We start from the raw sequence: 15,839 nt of genomic DNA on the forward strand, positions 1-15,839 counted from the left end.
CGCTCTCAAACGGGTTATGTCTTTACCATGGGAAGCACTGCAATATCTTGGAGGTCTACAAAACAGACCCTTGTTGCTACTTCCTCAAATCATGCAGAGATTATTGCTCTACATGAAGCCGTACGTGAATGTATATGGCTAAGGTCTATAATTAGACATATACAAGGAAGTTGTGGTTTGAAGTCTACCACGGATGAACCTACATGCATTTATGAGGATAATGCAGCTTGTATTGAGCAAATGAAGTTAGGTTTCATCAAAGGCGACAACACCAAGCATATATCGCCTAAGTTCTTTTATAATCAGCAACAACAATCACTTCTAAAGATTAAAGTGAATCAAACACTACTAGCAAAACAGGCATCTCACACAGATTTAATTCACACAGATTTTATAAAGCCACAGACATCAGTGTGTATTGGCAATATATACAGAAAACCGTGTGAAATAAGTAAAATTGGGCCCACAAGAGTTTATGGAATAACAATAGCCACAGAAGTCTGTGTGAAATAACATCAGATACAGACTTCCGTGTGAAAATTAAAATATTTTATTATCAACTCACACGGTTGTCCGTGTGAAGTTTAATTCACACATATTTCTGTATATATTAAATATTAGTTTATTAAAAAATCTTTTTTTTTTTGCGCTATATGAATTGTACAGGGACGGTTGTCCGTAGCTAAAATATTTTGATACAGACATCTGTGTGAATTTTTTTCTCACACAGATATCTGTGATAAATGAAGATACAGACATCTGTGTGAGAAAAAGATATGCATACGGAATTCTGTGTAAATCTTCAAATGTGTATCTCACACGGATATGAGTGAGAGTTTTGAATGTATCTCACACGGATTTCAGTGGCAACAAAAAATTATATTGTTCTGAAAAAAAAAAAAAAAAAAAAAAAAACACACTCTGCCCTTGACAAATATACTAAACCTAATACCCTTTCAGCCTCTTTTTCCTTTCAAACCCGTGGTCACAGGCTCCCACACCAACTCTCCGTCTCTGTTGTTTCTGACGCTTGCCCACGATCTTCAACACCTCACACCGCCATGGATGAGCTTGTTGGTATGAATTTCCTACCGCCGCGACTTGGAGTCTGGAGACTTGGACTCTTGGAGCACAGAGGCGCAGAGCAGTCCGACTCAGCGACCCGACGATCTGTAAAAGTGCAAGGCTGGAAGCCTGGAACCAGCAACCGATCTCCGGTAGTCCGGTCTCCGAGCTCCCCACCGCCACCAGCAACCCGTCTGGGCCGTCTGGCTGTCTCCGTGGTATCTCACCATCCCTCTCTCCCTAGTTCTGATTTCTGAAGTTCTGAGTTTTAATTAGTAAATAATCGATTTCCTGATTTCCATTTGATGATTGATCTTGTGAAGTTGTGATTCTTGTCTTCCATTTAATCTATATCACTATATGTCTATATCAGTTCTGAGTTCTTGTTGGTTTTTAAGTTTTATAGTTGAAAACTTGAAAATTGAAATGGGTAATGGCCAATGGTTTCGATTTCGGTTGGTGCTACTGTCCTACTGATGTTGATGGTATAATTGCTAAATTGCAGATTTGCAGAAATGATATAATTGCTTGGCCTATGGAGTATGGAGTATGGATACTGATTAACTGATGGTGACATGGTGTATTGATGTTGATGAGTTGATGTTGATTACTTGATTTTAATAAAGGTAATGATACTGATTGAGTGATTGGGTAGTTAGAAATGGGTTTGATAACTTGGTTTCCGTATAATGTTGATTTCTTCTTCAATTGCAGTTTGTAACTTTGTATGATTCATGATTCATGAGGAGAAGGCCTCAGACCTCAGAAGCAGAGGGCCACAATTCGTTTGAGAAAGCTTGAAAAAAAATAAAGGTAATGACATTGCTCACATAATTCGTTTCAGAAGCAGGTCATCTTTTTGAGATTTTGGGTATCTTGTGGTAATAATGACATGTTTCTGGGGATAGATAGTTGCAATTGAGTTTTGAATGATCTTATTTGTTAAGTAGTGATGTGTAGTTGGTGTTGCAGGTTCTTGCATTGCTGAAAGTCAAGACACTGGGTCTTCGGCAACCTCATCAAGATTTGCAGTTGGCCAGTTGTCTACTTATCTGGCCTCAGGCCTGCAATTTCAATATCATCAACAGGTGCTTTCTGCATTGAATTTGGAAGTTTACTTTTGAGTAAAGAAATTGACAGCTTTTTGTGTTAGACAACATTGGTTTTTGTACTTGGGAATTGTATGGCTCTGGAGGATATTGAATATGCTGCCATGTTCTTTATTTGGCTCATTTGCGGAGTATTTGGAGGAAGCTTGTCCTTTTCTTTTGCTAGGAAATCAATGGCTAATAATTGTTACTTATGTAATTTGATATCTGCAGGCACATAAGGTTAGAGAGCTTCATCTTTTTTGCATTTTCACCCATTATGAAGTTGCATCGACAAAGAATTTTTTTTTTTTTTAAAGGTCTGAAGAGTTGTATATATTCATTTCAAGTTATAACTGCTGCTGTATATTTTTATTTGGTTCACCAAGTTGTGGACCTTGATGACCATGCCCTCCCAGAAAATTTGGGTTTGCTTCCTATGAATGTGATTATTGATGTTGTAGGTGGACTGCATTGTGTTCGACAAGACAGGGACTCTTACAATTGGGAAGCCACTGGTTGTTAACACACGACTCATGAAAAATATTGTGCTTCGAGAATTCTATGAACTTGTTGCTGCAGCTGAGGTAGGCTTTTAACCTGTGTAAGCAATTGCTATATCTGCTTTATTAGATGGACTGAAATGTTTTTCAGAATCAAATCAACATCTGAGCATGTATGTTAACAGTTCTTTATGACGCATACATTTCAGGTTAACAGTGAACACCCCTTGGCCAAGGCCATTGTTGAGTATGCCAAAAAATTCAGAGAAGATGAAGAGAATCCAGCCGGGCCAGAAGCGCATGACTTTGCCTCCATTACTGGTCACGGGGTGAAGGCTATTGTTCAGGGCAGGGAAATAATTGTGGGGAACAAGAGCTTGATGGTGGACCAGAACATTGCAGTTCCACTCGATGCAGAAGACTACCTAGCAGAAGCTGAAGGGCTGGCTCAAACTGGGATTCTAGTAGCCATAGATGGAGAAGTGGCTGGAGTTCTAGCAATATCTGATCCACTGAAACCAGGTGCTCAAGAAGTAATTACCATACTCAAGTCAATGAATGTTAGAAGCATAATGGTGACAGGTGACAATTGGGGAATTGCAAATTCTATTGCCAATGAAGTTGGTATTGATACTGTTATAGCCGAAGCGAAACCTGATCACCAGAAAGCAGAGAAAGTGAAGGAATTGCAGGTACATACAATGACTATTACATGAGGAAGTCCTTAAGTTCATTCATGTTTATGTTAGTTATGCACTTATGCTAACAGGTTATAAACTTCAAATATCTTATTCATAGGCTTCAGGCTACACTGTGGCGATGGTGGGAGATGGCATCAATGACTCACCAGCACTTGTGGCAGCAGATGTAGGAATGGCAATTGGTGCTGGCACTAACATTGCAATTGAGGCAGCAGACATTGTGCTAATGAAGAGTAGGTTTCCTCTTTATTTTCTGTAAGAAAGACAAGTTTATAGAGGGAACTTGTCTCAGATAATTGGAGTAAATTGATCAATATATGGTTGAGATTTTTTGTTTCCAGTATTAATTTCTGATGGAAATGACATTAGTTAGTTGTGGGTACAATATTGATTGGGTTGTGAATTATGTTACTGTTTGGATTCTGATTAATGGAATTGTATATTAAAAAAAAATTATTCTGTAATAATTTAGCACCAATTTTTTTTTTGAATAGCACCACTCTTACACACTGATATCTGTGTGAGTTAGGAATATATTTCACACTGAAATCTGTGTGAGTTAGGCATATATTTCACACTGATTAGGATATCAAAATATCAGGAAAACAAGTGGGACCCACAAAAAATTTCACACGGACTCCCAAAACCGTGTGAGTAGAGCATTAGCGTCCCCTCCGAAGGCAACCGAAAAACAATCCGTAGCTGCACTGTAGGTAAAGCCCTTTACACACTGACATCCGTGTGAAATGCTAGTATTTCACACAGATTTAAATCTGTGTGAGTTGCCCGTTTTGCTAGTAGTGAAATCCGATCAGAGGATAATGTAGCAGACTTATTCACTAAGTCGTTACCTGAATCCACATTCGAGAAACATGTGAAGAGCATCGGATTGAGAAAGTTATCCGAACTCCCACGATTGTAGCAATCAGGGGGAGATATAGACATCAGGGGGAGTCATGATGCCTACATGTTCGATTTCGAAGAGTCGAGGACGTGTTGTACTCTTTTCTCCTCCTCGAGCGTGTTTTTGTCCCACAGGGTTTTTCACTCGAGCAAGGTTTTTAACGAGGCAACGGATGAAGCGTCACCACCAAGTTTGAGCGGCACAAGGGGGAGTGTTGAAGGAAAATCAAGTTTAGTGTGCCTTATCAAACTAGGAATAGGAATAGGAGAGAAGGTTCTAGATTTCCCAATCTTACACGGATTGGTATTCCTTGTATCATTAGAACTAGTACTTTGTAATCCCTATATATAGGGCTCATATTCTCAATAATATGACACACAATTCTCTCTACATTCTCTCTCGAATCTATTTTACTTAAACATTTGTCAAATTGTTAAATAAATACCTGGAAGGATAGTTGTTTCTTTGCGGCTTTACTTGCTACAGATGTTGATGATTTAAATGTGGCTTTACAATTTTTCCCTTCAAGAACACCTTTAAATCTACCATGACGACCGCGTGGTCGTCCAACAGTAGCTTTTCTTTTAACTCCACGTGCATTTGATACTTCACCTTCCAAAGCTCCAACATCTGAAGTTTGAATTACCCATGCATCTTCTTTCAAAAGTTTCTTCTTCTTTTCTTCCAAATTTTTAAGCAACTCGATGGCATATTCATCTGCATACTTTGTTATTTCCTCATGTTCTGCGGCAAAGGATGCAATCGCACGATAATTACGACACAAATGGCTATACCGCTTTCCAATCGACTGCTTGAGATTTTCATTAGTGTTTGGTCCATGATAACAAGTGATGCTTCTTGCCTTAGCTTCTTTACTCCATCGATTTAATAGGCAAGTAGGAGGGATTCTTCTCACGTTCTTCCTATCCAACACTTTCAATGCATGACGGCATAAAATCCCAACAAAATTAAACTTCATGCAACTACAAGTTATTGTTTGCTCTGAAGCATCAAATTTTACCAAATGCTCTCGAGTAAAACCACGATAAGATACTTTGTATTCATATTTCATCTCAGACTTGCTAACTTTATTAGCAACATAATCACCAATACTTGTGTATTGTTGCTGGAAGAGTCTAAAAGCTTCTGGGGTATACACCTCCTCTGCATGTTGCAACATCTCTACGTTAGCAGATAACACAGGAGAGGTTTGCATCATCTTGAAGTCAGCAATTAATTATTCATATCGTCGATCAGCCAAAACTCTCTCATAGTGTTCAAAGAAGCACAACAGGTCATAACTAGGCTTCAAGTATTTTTTTCAAAATATTATTCATACTTTCACTACGTTGTACTCATCATATCTGCAGTAAAAGTATGCCGCACATATACCAATGCCCATTTTTTTCTCATATCAAACAAATTCTTTAACCATTTATCCTCCTTCAAATTGTGTTTCTCGAGCTTATTACTCTATGCCAATAACCAATCATCTTCATCCTCATAGTCGTATACACACTTTCCAAAATCATGAGCAAACTGTTCTGATCCGTGAAACACACGACTTAACCTCTTTGTAGCATTTTGATAAATATGCCAAACACATAGTCTATGATAAGTTATAGGAAATACTTCTGCTATTGCACTAGCCATTGCTGCAGATTGGTCTGTAAGTATGGTTCTTGGTTGCTTTCCAGACATCGCTCCAAGAAAAGTCTCAAAAAGCCACTTAAAGGACTCAATGGTTTCATCATATAATAAAGCTGCACCAAATACCACTGTTTGCTTATGATGATTGACCCCAACAAATGGAGCAAATGGTCTACCATATTCATTAGTCTGATAAGTTGTGCCAAAACAAACGACATCCCCAAAGAGACCATAATCACTTACTGAACGCTCATCTGCCCAAAAAATATTTGTGCTCATATCATCCTCATCAAGTTGCATTGAATAAAAAGAAGATGAATTATCCTCTTTCATTTTTTGGAAGTATTGAAATATAGCTCCAGCATCTCCTTTTTCCATCTTCATCCTTCGCTTTCGATGTATGTAATTCCGATAGTCCTTTTCCATAAAACCAAGATTTTCTCGTCCCCCAACTTCTCTACTCATCAATTCAACTGTTGCTTTTGCTGAAATTCCTGACATCTCAGCATCATCAGCATGTTCTTTTTGAGCTTTAGAGAAACTTCGATTAATCTTTAACATATGCTTCATAGGTGTTTTAATCAACTCATGATTGTGATTTGTCTCAAACGACACAATCTTGAATTTTCCGTTGCTTTGACGATAGCAACTCATATGGGCTTTACAACCGACCCTTATAACTGGTAATGAATAAGATGTTTCCCTCTTTGTTCTGGTCTTTCGGTAACCTTCTTTTGAGCAACAATAAAGCCACTTTACAACCAAACCCTTGTTGTTTCTCTTCTTTCGTTGTTTTCTCACATTGAAACCAGATTTTCCTCCATATTTAGCATAAGCTTTATATGCGCTCTCATCAGAACTAAACTCCATTCCAATATATAGTTCTTCTTTCTTCTCTTTGTCTTCATTTGAACTTAAAGAATAAGCATTACATTGAAAAGTCTCCTCAGTTTGCACATCATCTTCATCCTCACTTACTAAATCATCTTGTTCCTCACCTTGCAAATCAATTCCATTCTCACCCAGCAAATTGAACTTGTCATAACCTTGCAAACCGAATTCATCCTCATCTGGAAAAGCAACTTCTCTACCACTTAACAGCTCATTATTTATACATACTATATTCTTTGTAACCTGCAATATACATATTAATACATATTAATTCTAAATTTTTATTTGTTACCTACAACTATTAACAAACTGAACTAAATTTTATTTGTTACCTACATATTAAACTGAACTGCTGCCTTCACTTAAATTTTGACCACGATATCAACTATTAACGAAGAAGAAAAATTGATCAAGCTATATTCCAATTGACCAGGAAAAATAAGATAACTACTACACAAAACACATATCTGGACACCCCGTTTTTTTTTTTAAGGACGTCTTCTTACTTCGAGTGTCATGAAACGCATTTCATGACGTTGGGCCCAAAACAGCTGAAACTTAAAAGAGAAAATAATGCGATACCAGCCCTTCAGGAAAAAAAAACACAGAACACAATCTCTCTCTCTCTCCTCCCCCCCCCTCCCCCTCCCCGTATAACATGCGCCGAGCACAGCATCGATCCTACCGGACGATACACCGTAGACTCCGACCTCCAACTTGAGAGGGTTAACATCTACTACAACGAATCCAGCGGCGGGAGGTATGTTCCACGCGCCGTCCTCATGGATCTGGAGCTTGGGACCATGGACATCGTTAGATCTAGTCTCTACGGTCAAATCTTCCATCCTGATAACTTCATCTTCGGTCAGTCTGGGCTGGAAACAATTGGGCAAAAGGTCACTACACGGAGGGGGCTGAGTTGATCGATGCGGTTCTCGATGTGGTGCGTAAGGAGGTGGAGAACTTTGACTGCTTGCAAGGTATGAATCTGTTCTAACAAAAACCTAATTCTTCTTAGTTTACATGTAAATCGAGTTCTATTATATGGATTTGGTATATTAGAGAGTCATGATGAATACAGACCGAAGAAAACCCTAATATTAGTTGATTGAACTTGTATGATAGTCGGTGGATTAGAGAGAAGAAGAAGAGGGATCCGGGTTTGGGTTTGTTTTGGGTTGCTCGGTGGAATTTGAAGTTTAGTGATCCTGTTGGAAGGGGGTGTGCAAGGAGAAGAGGTAATTGTTTATAGTGATTGTTTGCTATACATAAAATTCTTCTTCTTTCTTAATCTGCTTAAAGTGATTAAATTTATCTTTGTGAGTTGGAATGAATTTGTTTTGTAGTATTTAATCATTTTGAAGAACAAGTTTTTCTTTTGTTTGCTTTTGGGATGTTTGAATGAATATTTTAAGTTCCATCTCTGATTATTTGAAAAAGGTAAGAGGAAAAGAATAGAACAAGGTCGGAATGTTGTGGACTGCAGTTTAAATTTTTTTTTTTTTCTAATTTTTATATGCTTTTCTTATATTTGGACTCTACTTCCAGATACAGGTGAGCAACTGAGCATATAGTCTTGGTTAATCTTGAAGATGACAGGTAAATGAAATAATTTGAATGAGTGGTTGTTGAAAATATGAATGCAATCATTAAACTAATCAAAAACTAATGTTCATACTGACAAGGCATACCAGACATGCATATCATGAGGTTGACTGTAATATTTTAGTGGTAGGATTTAAGTGTGCGCCACTGATATTAGGTTTTGTTACTTATTTTTCATTTGTGGTATTGTTTTTCTCGCTTTGAAGTAGTAAAGTTCCTCTGTTCTTGAAAACCAAAGAAAATAGTAGCAGAAGTCGTGGATAGCATTTGAACTTTAGTGATGGTAACTTAAAAACTTTTATCAATTTTTGTTTTGTTACATCCTGTTTGCTCTTCTATATTGGCTTAATCCTATTTGTTTTGTTATATCCTGTTTGCTCTTCTATGTTGACTGTGAAAATGATATTGGCTTAATTCTTTTTCATGAGTGTTTCTGAAGAGTTAAATATGAGCAACAGAGAGAGAGATATTGTGAGAAGCAGAGAAAGAAGATGCACATTTTTTTTTTGCCAATAGAAAAGGGTAGAGTGAAGATTAAATTTTTACAGAGATTAGGGGATGTGTATCTGGGAAGTAGCAGTACTCCAGAGCTTTTGCCTCTTAAATTTCCCTCTTTGGAAAAGATCTGAGCTTCATGTATTCGTCTAAAAGTTTGTACATTGTAGATTTTTGCACAAATATGAAATGGGATTATATACTTCTCTTTTCTTCAATCCAACAAAAATCTCATGTTGTTAAGGGACACTAGAGTGTATTACTGCACATTACAGCTTATGTATCTGTCCCTTCCAGTTTATGTAGCTTCTCTTTCTAACCGTCTTACTTGAGAGCACAAATTTTCAGTTCCATTCTTTCATGTGGTCGTGTTATGGATACTGTTTCAACATGCTATTTTCTACCCCTCCATTTTTGCCACATTTAATTATCAAACAAGCTCTATTTGTTTGCAGTAATTCATTGTGAAAGTTGAGTAAAAGGTTTCTTTGATTGGTTTAAAGGCGTCATGGATGATATTGTTGTGTTACCACCATGTGAGTTTAAAAGTGCCTTCTTTAACAGGAACCGTCACTATTAATAATCCACTAATGAGATTTGATGATTGTTGCAGTAAGTAATAGAAATGTCCACCTACTTGATAACCGCGTACAAAGAAGGAGATGCAGGATCTGCACTTAATACCATGTTACAGAAATGCAACATGCTAGGAATGGGGTCGATGTTGTCTTAGAAAGTCAAGTATTCACTAACCAAAATTACCATTTATACAAAAAATTGTTGATGGGTTATTAACACTAATTGTAGCCATATCTCATATTTATTGTAATTGTGACAGATAAGGACACATAATTGTTTTCGGACTTGGCTGCAGCACATGAATCATTTTGAATAGGTAAGCCACTAATTCATGATGGATAGTGAAGCCTTCAAGCTACAAAGTTTTCTGCACTTCAAGCATAACAATATACATAATACCCTTATTTCTTAGTTCTTGGTGTTGAACAAGTTAGTTCTTATTGCAATATCAGTACTTTCATTGTCCTTAATGTCCAATTTTAAATACCATACCAGTGCCTTGAGACAAGTAGCCCGTTTATTGCATTTAATTGAATTAAATCAAGCTTTTATTATTAGAGATGCATGATGAGCACATAGTTTTTTTCATTAGTATATACAAGGTTCTATATATTGCTTTACAGTATAGTACAGTTGAAGTTGGAAGTAGTAGACAACCCAATAATTTATAGTTGTATTGTTCAGATCAAGTTCAGTTCTCTTTTCAGATAAATTTTAATCCTCTTTTGGTTGTTCAGCAAATAAAGTTGTGGAGGTGAATGAAATGTGGTGAATCTGGCAGAAAGAGCTCGAATCAGATGAAAGACTTAAAGGCAAGATGAAGGATGAGAGCAGAAATGACAGGAATCCTGGAAATGGTAACACTCCTCTAGGTAACTACTTTCACAACCATCTTTTTGTCCAATGATGTGGGTTTTGTATTTGATCTTTTTGTATTCACGTGTATATGCTTATAAGCTTATATGATGATTGTATATACTACAGAAAACAATTGTTTGCATTTACTGATTTTAAGCTTGGTGCTTGTCCATGTTAATAAATTGTTTGCATTTACTAATGTTTGTGCTTGTATCCAACTTTGTTTGGTTTCTCTTAAACTAGACAGTTCATTCCTATGTACTTGAGAATTCAAATAAGTGGAGTTTGATTCTTTCTCTTAGAGCTTTAATGTCTCAAAGCTGTGCCAGTACTTCGATATATCAATGCTATTAGGCTAATGCTGTTAAATTATCTTTTGTCTAAAAAGAAGGATGTTTGCCTACATTTCCAATGAGTACAAGTTATCTAGCTTTATGATTTCATATCGTTGCCTTAAGGAAATAATGGCATTCCTGTTTAGAGGTCAATAATGTAAGCATTATCGAGTCATTGAAGCAGGCTCAAGGAGTTTCTTTCTGTGCTGATATACCTTATTTATAATGTTCAGAGTTCTTTAATCGTGGAGTACAAAGCTGTGGGTTAAATGTGAGCATAATTATGTGTATAACTTATTTAATCTGATTCATTATGTGTATCTATTATATCTCATTATGCAGGTCTTATCACTGTCAACTTGTTCTTCAGTAAGCTAAGCATTAAACTTAATGACTTACAATGCATGTTTCCTTTTTCATATTTTTTTTCCCCAAGTAATTGACTACAACTTAAGGAGCTTATTGCAGTGAATTATTTTTGCAGTTTCAGTTTAGGTTTTTGTTTGTGTTTAGTCCATTTGAGTCTTTTGTCTTGTTTTTGTTTGTTTACTAACATGGACCATATATGCTAACTAAGAACTTTTTTTTGTGAATAATTGCAATCTACCTCAAGTTTTACCATCATCATCTCTTATTGTTTTGACTATTGAAAATCCTTTCAGTGCAGGTAATTGTTCCCTGTCATGTTTCTTGAAACTGTCTCAAAGGTGAGCCACCTTATCCACTAATATCTTCACAAATTAAAGCTTTGCATTCTATTTTTATCTTCTGTATTGTATTGTAGCAGCAGATTTGAGATGTGAACTTGGCCCTATGATTTCTGTTAAATGCTTGGCTTTTTGTTATATCTATCAGGTAGTGGATGAAGATACTGGAGATGATGAAACCAAGTTTTTGTGCCTCTACTGTCATCTAAGATCACATAGGATATCAACCTGTAATTAGGATTTATTCAGTTTGTTTTAATTGTAGTTTAGTTTAACTGTTATGAGTAACAGATTAGTAAATGTCCTCTTTTCTTTTCAATGACATTTTTTGTTCATATCGGGACTTTTTTTTTTGTGTTATGTAATAGTTACAATGACGTTTTTTTTTAGATTTGAGGACCTTTTTTCAGCGTCCTTGTATATATAAGATGACACTTTTTTTAGATTTAAGGACACTTTTTCAGTGTCCTATAAAACATTAGAGGACGTTTTTTTTTAGATTAGAGGACACTTTTCTAACGTCCTTATAGGTATTTAAGGACGTTTTTCGAACGTCCTTGTAAGTGACTTACAATGACTCTTTGATAGATGACACTTTTTTTGCGTGTCATCTAAAGTTTTCAAAGACGTTTTTTGAACGTCCTTAAATGGTTTTTTTGTAGTAGTACTGCAACAGAGACTTGAATTAAGTATTTTTTTTTTTAAGTGAAGAAGGCAGCAGTTTGGGCATGTAATAAACAAGTGTTTTTATCCCATGTATACACAGACAAAGTGGAGATATATTGTTTTATGACTTTGAGAGACATGTATCAATTGCTTCAAAATATCTTACAGAAGAAAGAAAGAGATTCATGCTTAAGTCCCAATTATATATATTTAGTAAAAATCAGGTAACAGAGACCTAAGCAAAAGTGGTTCCAAATTTTCACAATAGGAATGAGATTCCAGAAATCATGATCACACTTCTTACTTTACTGAGAGCATTTAAATTCCAAGCTTCCAACTCTAGACAACATCGAAATCAAAATATCATTTAAAAGAAACACAAGAATCATAACTGATTAATGATATAAATTACTAACCAAAGAGTTAAAGCTTGTTCTGTGTGTACTCAATGATTTCAATCATATAGTTGTATACGTATAATCAATATAACCATATTCAATTGACTAATTAAAAACAAAAAACAAAAAAAGAAGAAGGAGATGACTTAATCGAAACCATGTGCTGATATAAAGCAGACAATATTATTGACCCAAAATTAATAGTTAATCGAAACCATGTGCTGATATAAAGCAGACAATATTATTGACCCAAAATTAATAGTTAATCGAAACCATGTGCTATAAGTCAGCATCCACCATAAAGCAGACAGTATTATTGACCCAAAATTTAATAGTTAATCGAAACCATGTGCTATAAGTCAGCATCCACCATAAAGCAGACAGTATTATTGACCCAAAAACTATTTAAAACTTATATTGAATTTCTTGAACCGTATGACTTGATCGAAACCGTATGACTTGATCGAAATATTACCTCCTGTCCAAGCGCAATCTGTTCTTAATCCTTGTCAGAGATGGTATCCATAGTTGCAGCTTCAGTCATTATGGATTGACTGAGGCGTGGCTTAGGTTTCAAAACTTCCTCTATTCTTCGTCCTCGCCAAGAGCAAGATATGGATTTGGGATTTGAGAACGTCGTTAGCTAACGTCCGTTCCTTTATTGAGTCAGAATTCTGTTTTTATTTATTTATTAATTTTTTTTATAAATAGTTCAGCTAGAGTTTTATTTCTTTATTCAAAATATATGTGGCTGTTTCTGATTGGTAGGTTGGGAGAGGGGTGAACAAGCAGGTTCACCCGGGGGTGGATCCAAGAATTGTTCTTTATTATCTAAGTCATCTAATCCGTTGCCAAACAACAAAAGTGTTTTACCTTTGGTTGGGAGCAACCATCGTCATTCAAAATTTGGTTGGTTGGGTAACAGAGCGCTACTCTTTTTATCTTTTTTTTTTTTTTTTTTTTTCTATTTTAAGGAGAAAAGGTATACTTTTATTGACCATCGAAGAAAATTAAAAAAATATAAAAAATGATAATTATATATCGCTATCTGTTTCCTAAATGGCCTGTTGGTTTGGGCATACTTTACTGTTCCTTTTTGCATGGCGTAGTCTAATTAGAAATATAAAATAAATAAATAAATAAACATGGTTTAAATAATAAACGTGTACAAAAAATCAAGCTGAATTATATGTGGTTTCCCACCAGGCCACCAACCACAAGATTCCCACTACTCGAAGTCGTCCCTCAAAAAGTAGTAAGGGGAGAGACAAGAAACTACAAGGATCCATCCAATGAGAGAAGGTACGTTTGCTAATTGGTTTATTTTTTCTTCGTCAAAAAGACAAATGAGTACAAATATTTTTTTTTTGATTTGTCAATCACACGGTGTCCTCAAAGGCTTCCTAGGCCCAGAGGCTAATCCGTGCTCGGGAGATCTTGTCAGAACGCTTCCTCCCCCCTGGCCACCAAAAATATATTGGGATTTAACTCCAATAAGCGTCGGCGGGATTCGAACCCGGGTGTGGGGGTTCCACACCTGGAGGCTCTTACTAACTCGACCACCTGTGGTGGTTAAATGAGTACAAATATTAATTGAACCTTTTTCAAGTTTTCATTCATTCATACAACAAAAGGGAAAAGGTAAATTATAAGTCATCCATTGATGTGTCCACCCACAAAAGAAAAGGCACGAACGCGTTTCTTACATTGTTGACTTGTTTGATCAAGGACGATTGGTTCAGTCTATAAATACCTCATTCCATTTAATCTGGATTTTATCAAATTAAACATAAATCATGGGGTTATCATCTCTATGCTTAATAACTGTGTCCATCTATATCCTTTCAACAATTGTGTTGTTCCATCTTATGGTGGCCAGCTCTTTGGAGTCATTTACTCCTACTTGCCATGATGATGAGATCTCTGCCTTGCTGCAATTCAAGCAAAGCTTTGTCATCAACAAAAGTGCTTCAGTTTATGATGGTGCTTATCCAAAGATTTCTTCATGGAAATCTGCAGGGGATCAAAACAGCAGTTGTTGCTCATGGAATGGTGTAGAGTGTGATGAGAAGACAGGTCACGTGATTGGGCTTAATCTTAATAGCAGTTATCTCTATGGCTCTTTCAGCTCCAACAACACCTTATTCAGTCTTGTTCATCTTCAGCGTCTGAACCTCGCTGATAATCACTTCAATTACTCTCGAATTCCTACTAGCATTAGGAACTTTCCAAGGCTCAGGTACCTCAACCTCTCTTACTCTGTTTTTTCTGGTCATGTCCCATCTGAAGTTTCACAACTCTCTAAGTTGTCTTCCCTCGATCTATCTCGCAATGATATGCTTTCCAATGAAGAATTTTTAAGAAGCCTAGCTCAAAATTTAACTGGCCTAGAAACACTTGATCTTTCTTCTATTAATATATCATCCATAGTACCCGACACCCTAACAAATTTGTCTCTTTTGACATCCCTCACCCTTAATCATTGCGGCCTCTTTGGTAAATTACCAAGAAGAATCTTTAAATTACAGAATTTGAAGACTCTTAGGGTGGCCAGCAACCCTGCTCTCACAGAAAATGAAGAATTGTTGAGAAGCCTAGCACAAAACCTAACTGGCCTAGAAGCACTTGATCTTTCTTTCATTAATATATCATCCACAATACCCGACACCCTGACAAATTTGTCTCTTTTGACATCCCTCACCCTTGATGATTGCAGCCTCTTTGGTAAATTACCAGGGAAAATCTTTAAATTAAAGAATTTGAAGGTTCTTCATGTGAGCAACAACCCTGCTCTCACGGGGTATTTTCCTGATGACTATAGTGGAAGTAGTCCTGATCTCATGTCACTCAAACTCTCGTCCACTAATTTTTTCATAAACCTGCCTTCTTTGATAGAAAGGTTTCCTTCACTGAAAGAGTTGGGTGTGAGTTCATGCAATATTTCAGAAGGTCCAGTACCATTTTCACTTGGTAATCTTAGGGATCTCATCTATTTGGACCTTTCAGATAATAAGTTTAATGGTCAAATTCCTGCGGCTATGTTGGGAAACCTTACCCAACTTACTTATCTATCACTGTCTAATAATTATTTTCATGGTTCAGTCCCCCGGTCCTTGTTCAGTCTCATGAATCTTCAAACCCTTCGTCTAGATCATAATAATTTGAGTGGTACAGTAGTGTTAAAGAAGTTTCTTAACCTACAAAAACTCACCGTTCTAGATCTATCTTATAATAATCTAGAATTGCTCACAGAATCTAGATTTTTGAATAAGACAACTAGTGTACTTCCAAAGTTTAGGTATCTAGGATTGGGTGGGTGCAACATAACAGAGTTCCCAGATTTCCTAAGATCTCAAGATGTATTGTCTTGGTTAGATCTCTCTAGAAACAAATT

The 15,839-nt window shown here is 36.4% G+C and overlaps 1 protein-coding gene across 1 annotated transcript; it reads left to right on the plus strand.

The window, feature by feature from the left end:
* The first annotated feature begins 1,862 nt into the window (after nt 1-1,862).
* LOC133717562 (probable copper-transporting ATPase HMA5) lies at nt 1,863-3,761 on the plus strand. Its single transcript, XM_062144285.1, has 5 exons — nt 1,863-1,878; nt 2,038-2,153; nt 2,618-2,740; nt 2,866-3,348; nt 3,455-3,761. Exons 3-5 carry the CDS (start codon nt 2,690-2,692, stop codon nt 3,614-3,616), a joined length of 696 nt encoding a protein of 231 aa, XP_062000269.1. The 5' UTR covers nt 1,863-1,878; nt 2,038-2,153; nt 2,618-2,689; the 3' UTR covers nt 3,617-3,761.
* Nucleotides 3,762-15,839: the final 12,078 nt, after the last annotated feature.

This window comes from Rosa rugosa, chromosome 6, assembly GCF_958449725.1.
Source record: "Rosa rugosa chromosome 6, drRosRugo1.1, whole genome shotgun sequence".
Classification (NCBI taxonomy): domain Eukaryota; kingdom Viridiplantae; phylum Streptophyta; class Magnoliopsida; order Rosales; family Rosaceae; genus Rosa; species Rosa rugosa.

What these genes read in the sequence shown, in the direction of transcription:
- LOC133717562 (XM_062144285.1), top strand. Translation starts at nt 2,690, where the DNA reads ATGAAAAATATTGTGCTTCGAGAATTCTATGAACTTGTTGCTGCAGCT. An exon ending in AACTTGTTGCTGCAGCTGAG is followed by an intron (nt 2,741 to 2,865) that starts GTAGGCTTTTAA and finishes CATACATTTCAG; the next exon opens with GTTAACAGTGAACACCCCTT. An exon ending in AGAAAGTGAAGGAATTGCAG is followed by an intron (nt 3,349 to 3,454) that starts GTACATACAATG and finishes TCTTATTCATAG; the next exon opens with GCTTCAGGCTACACTGTGGC.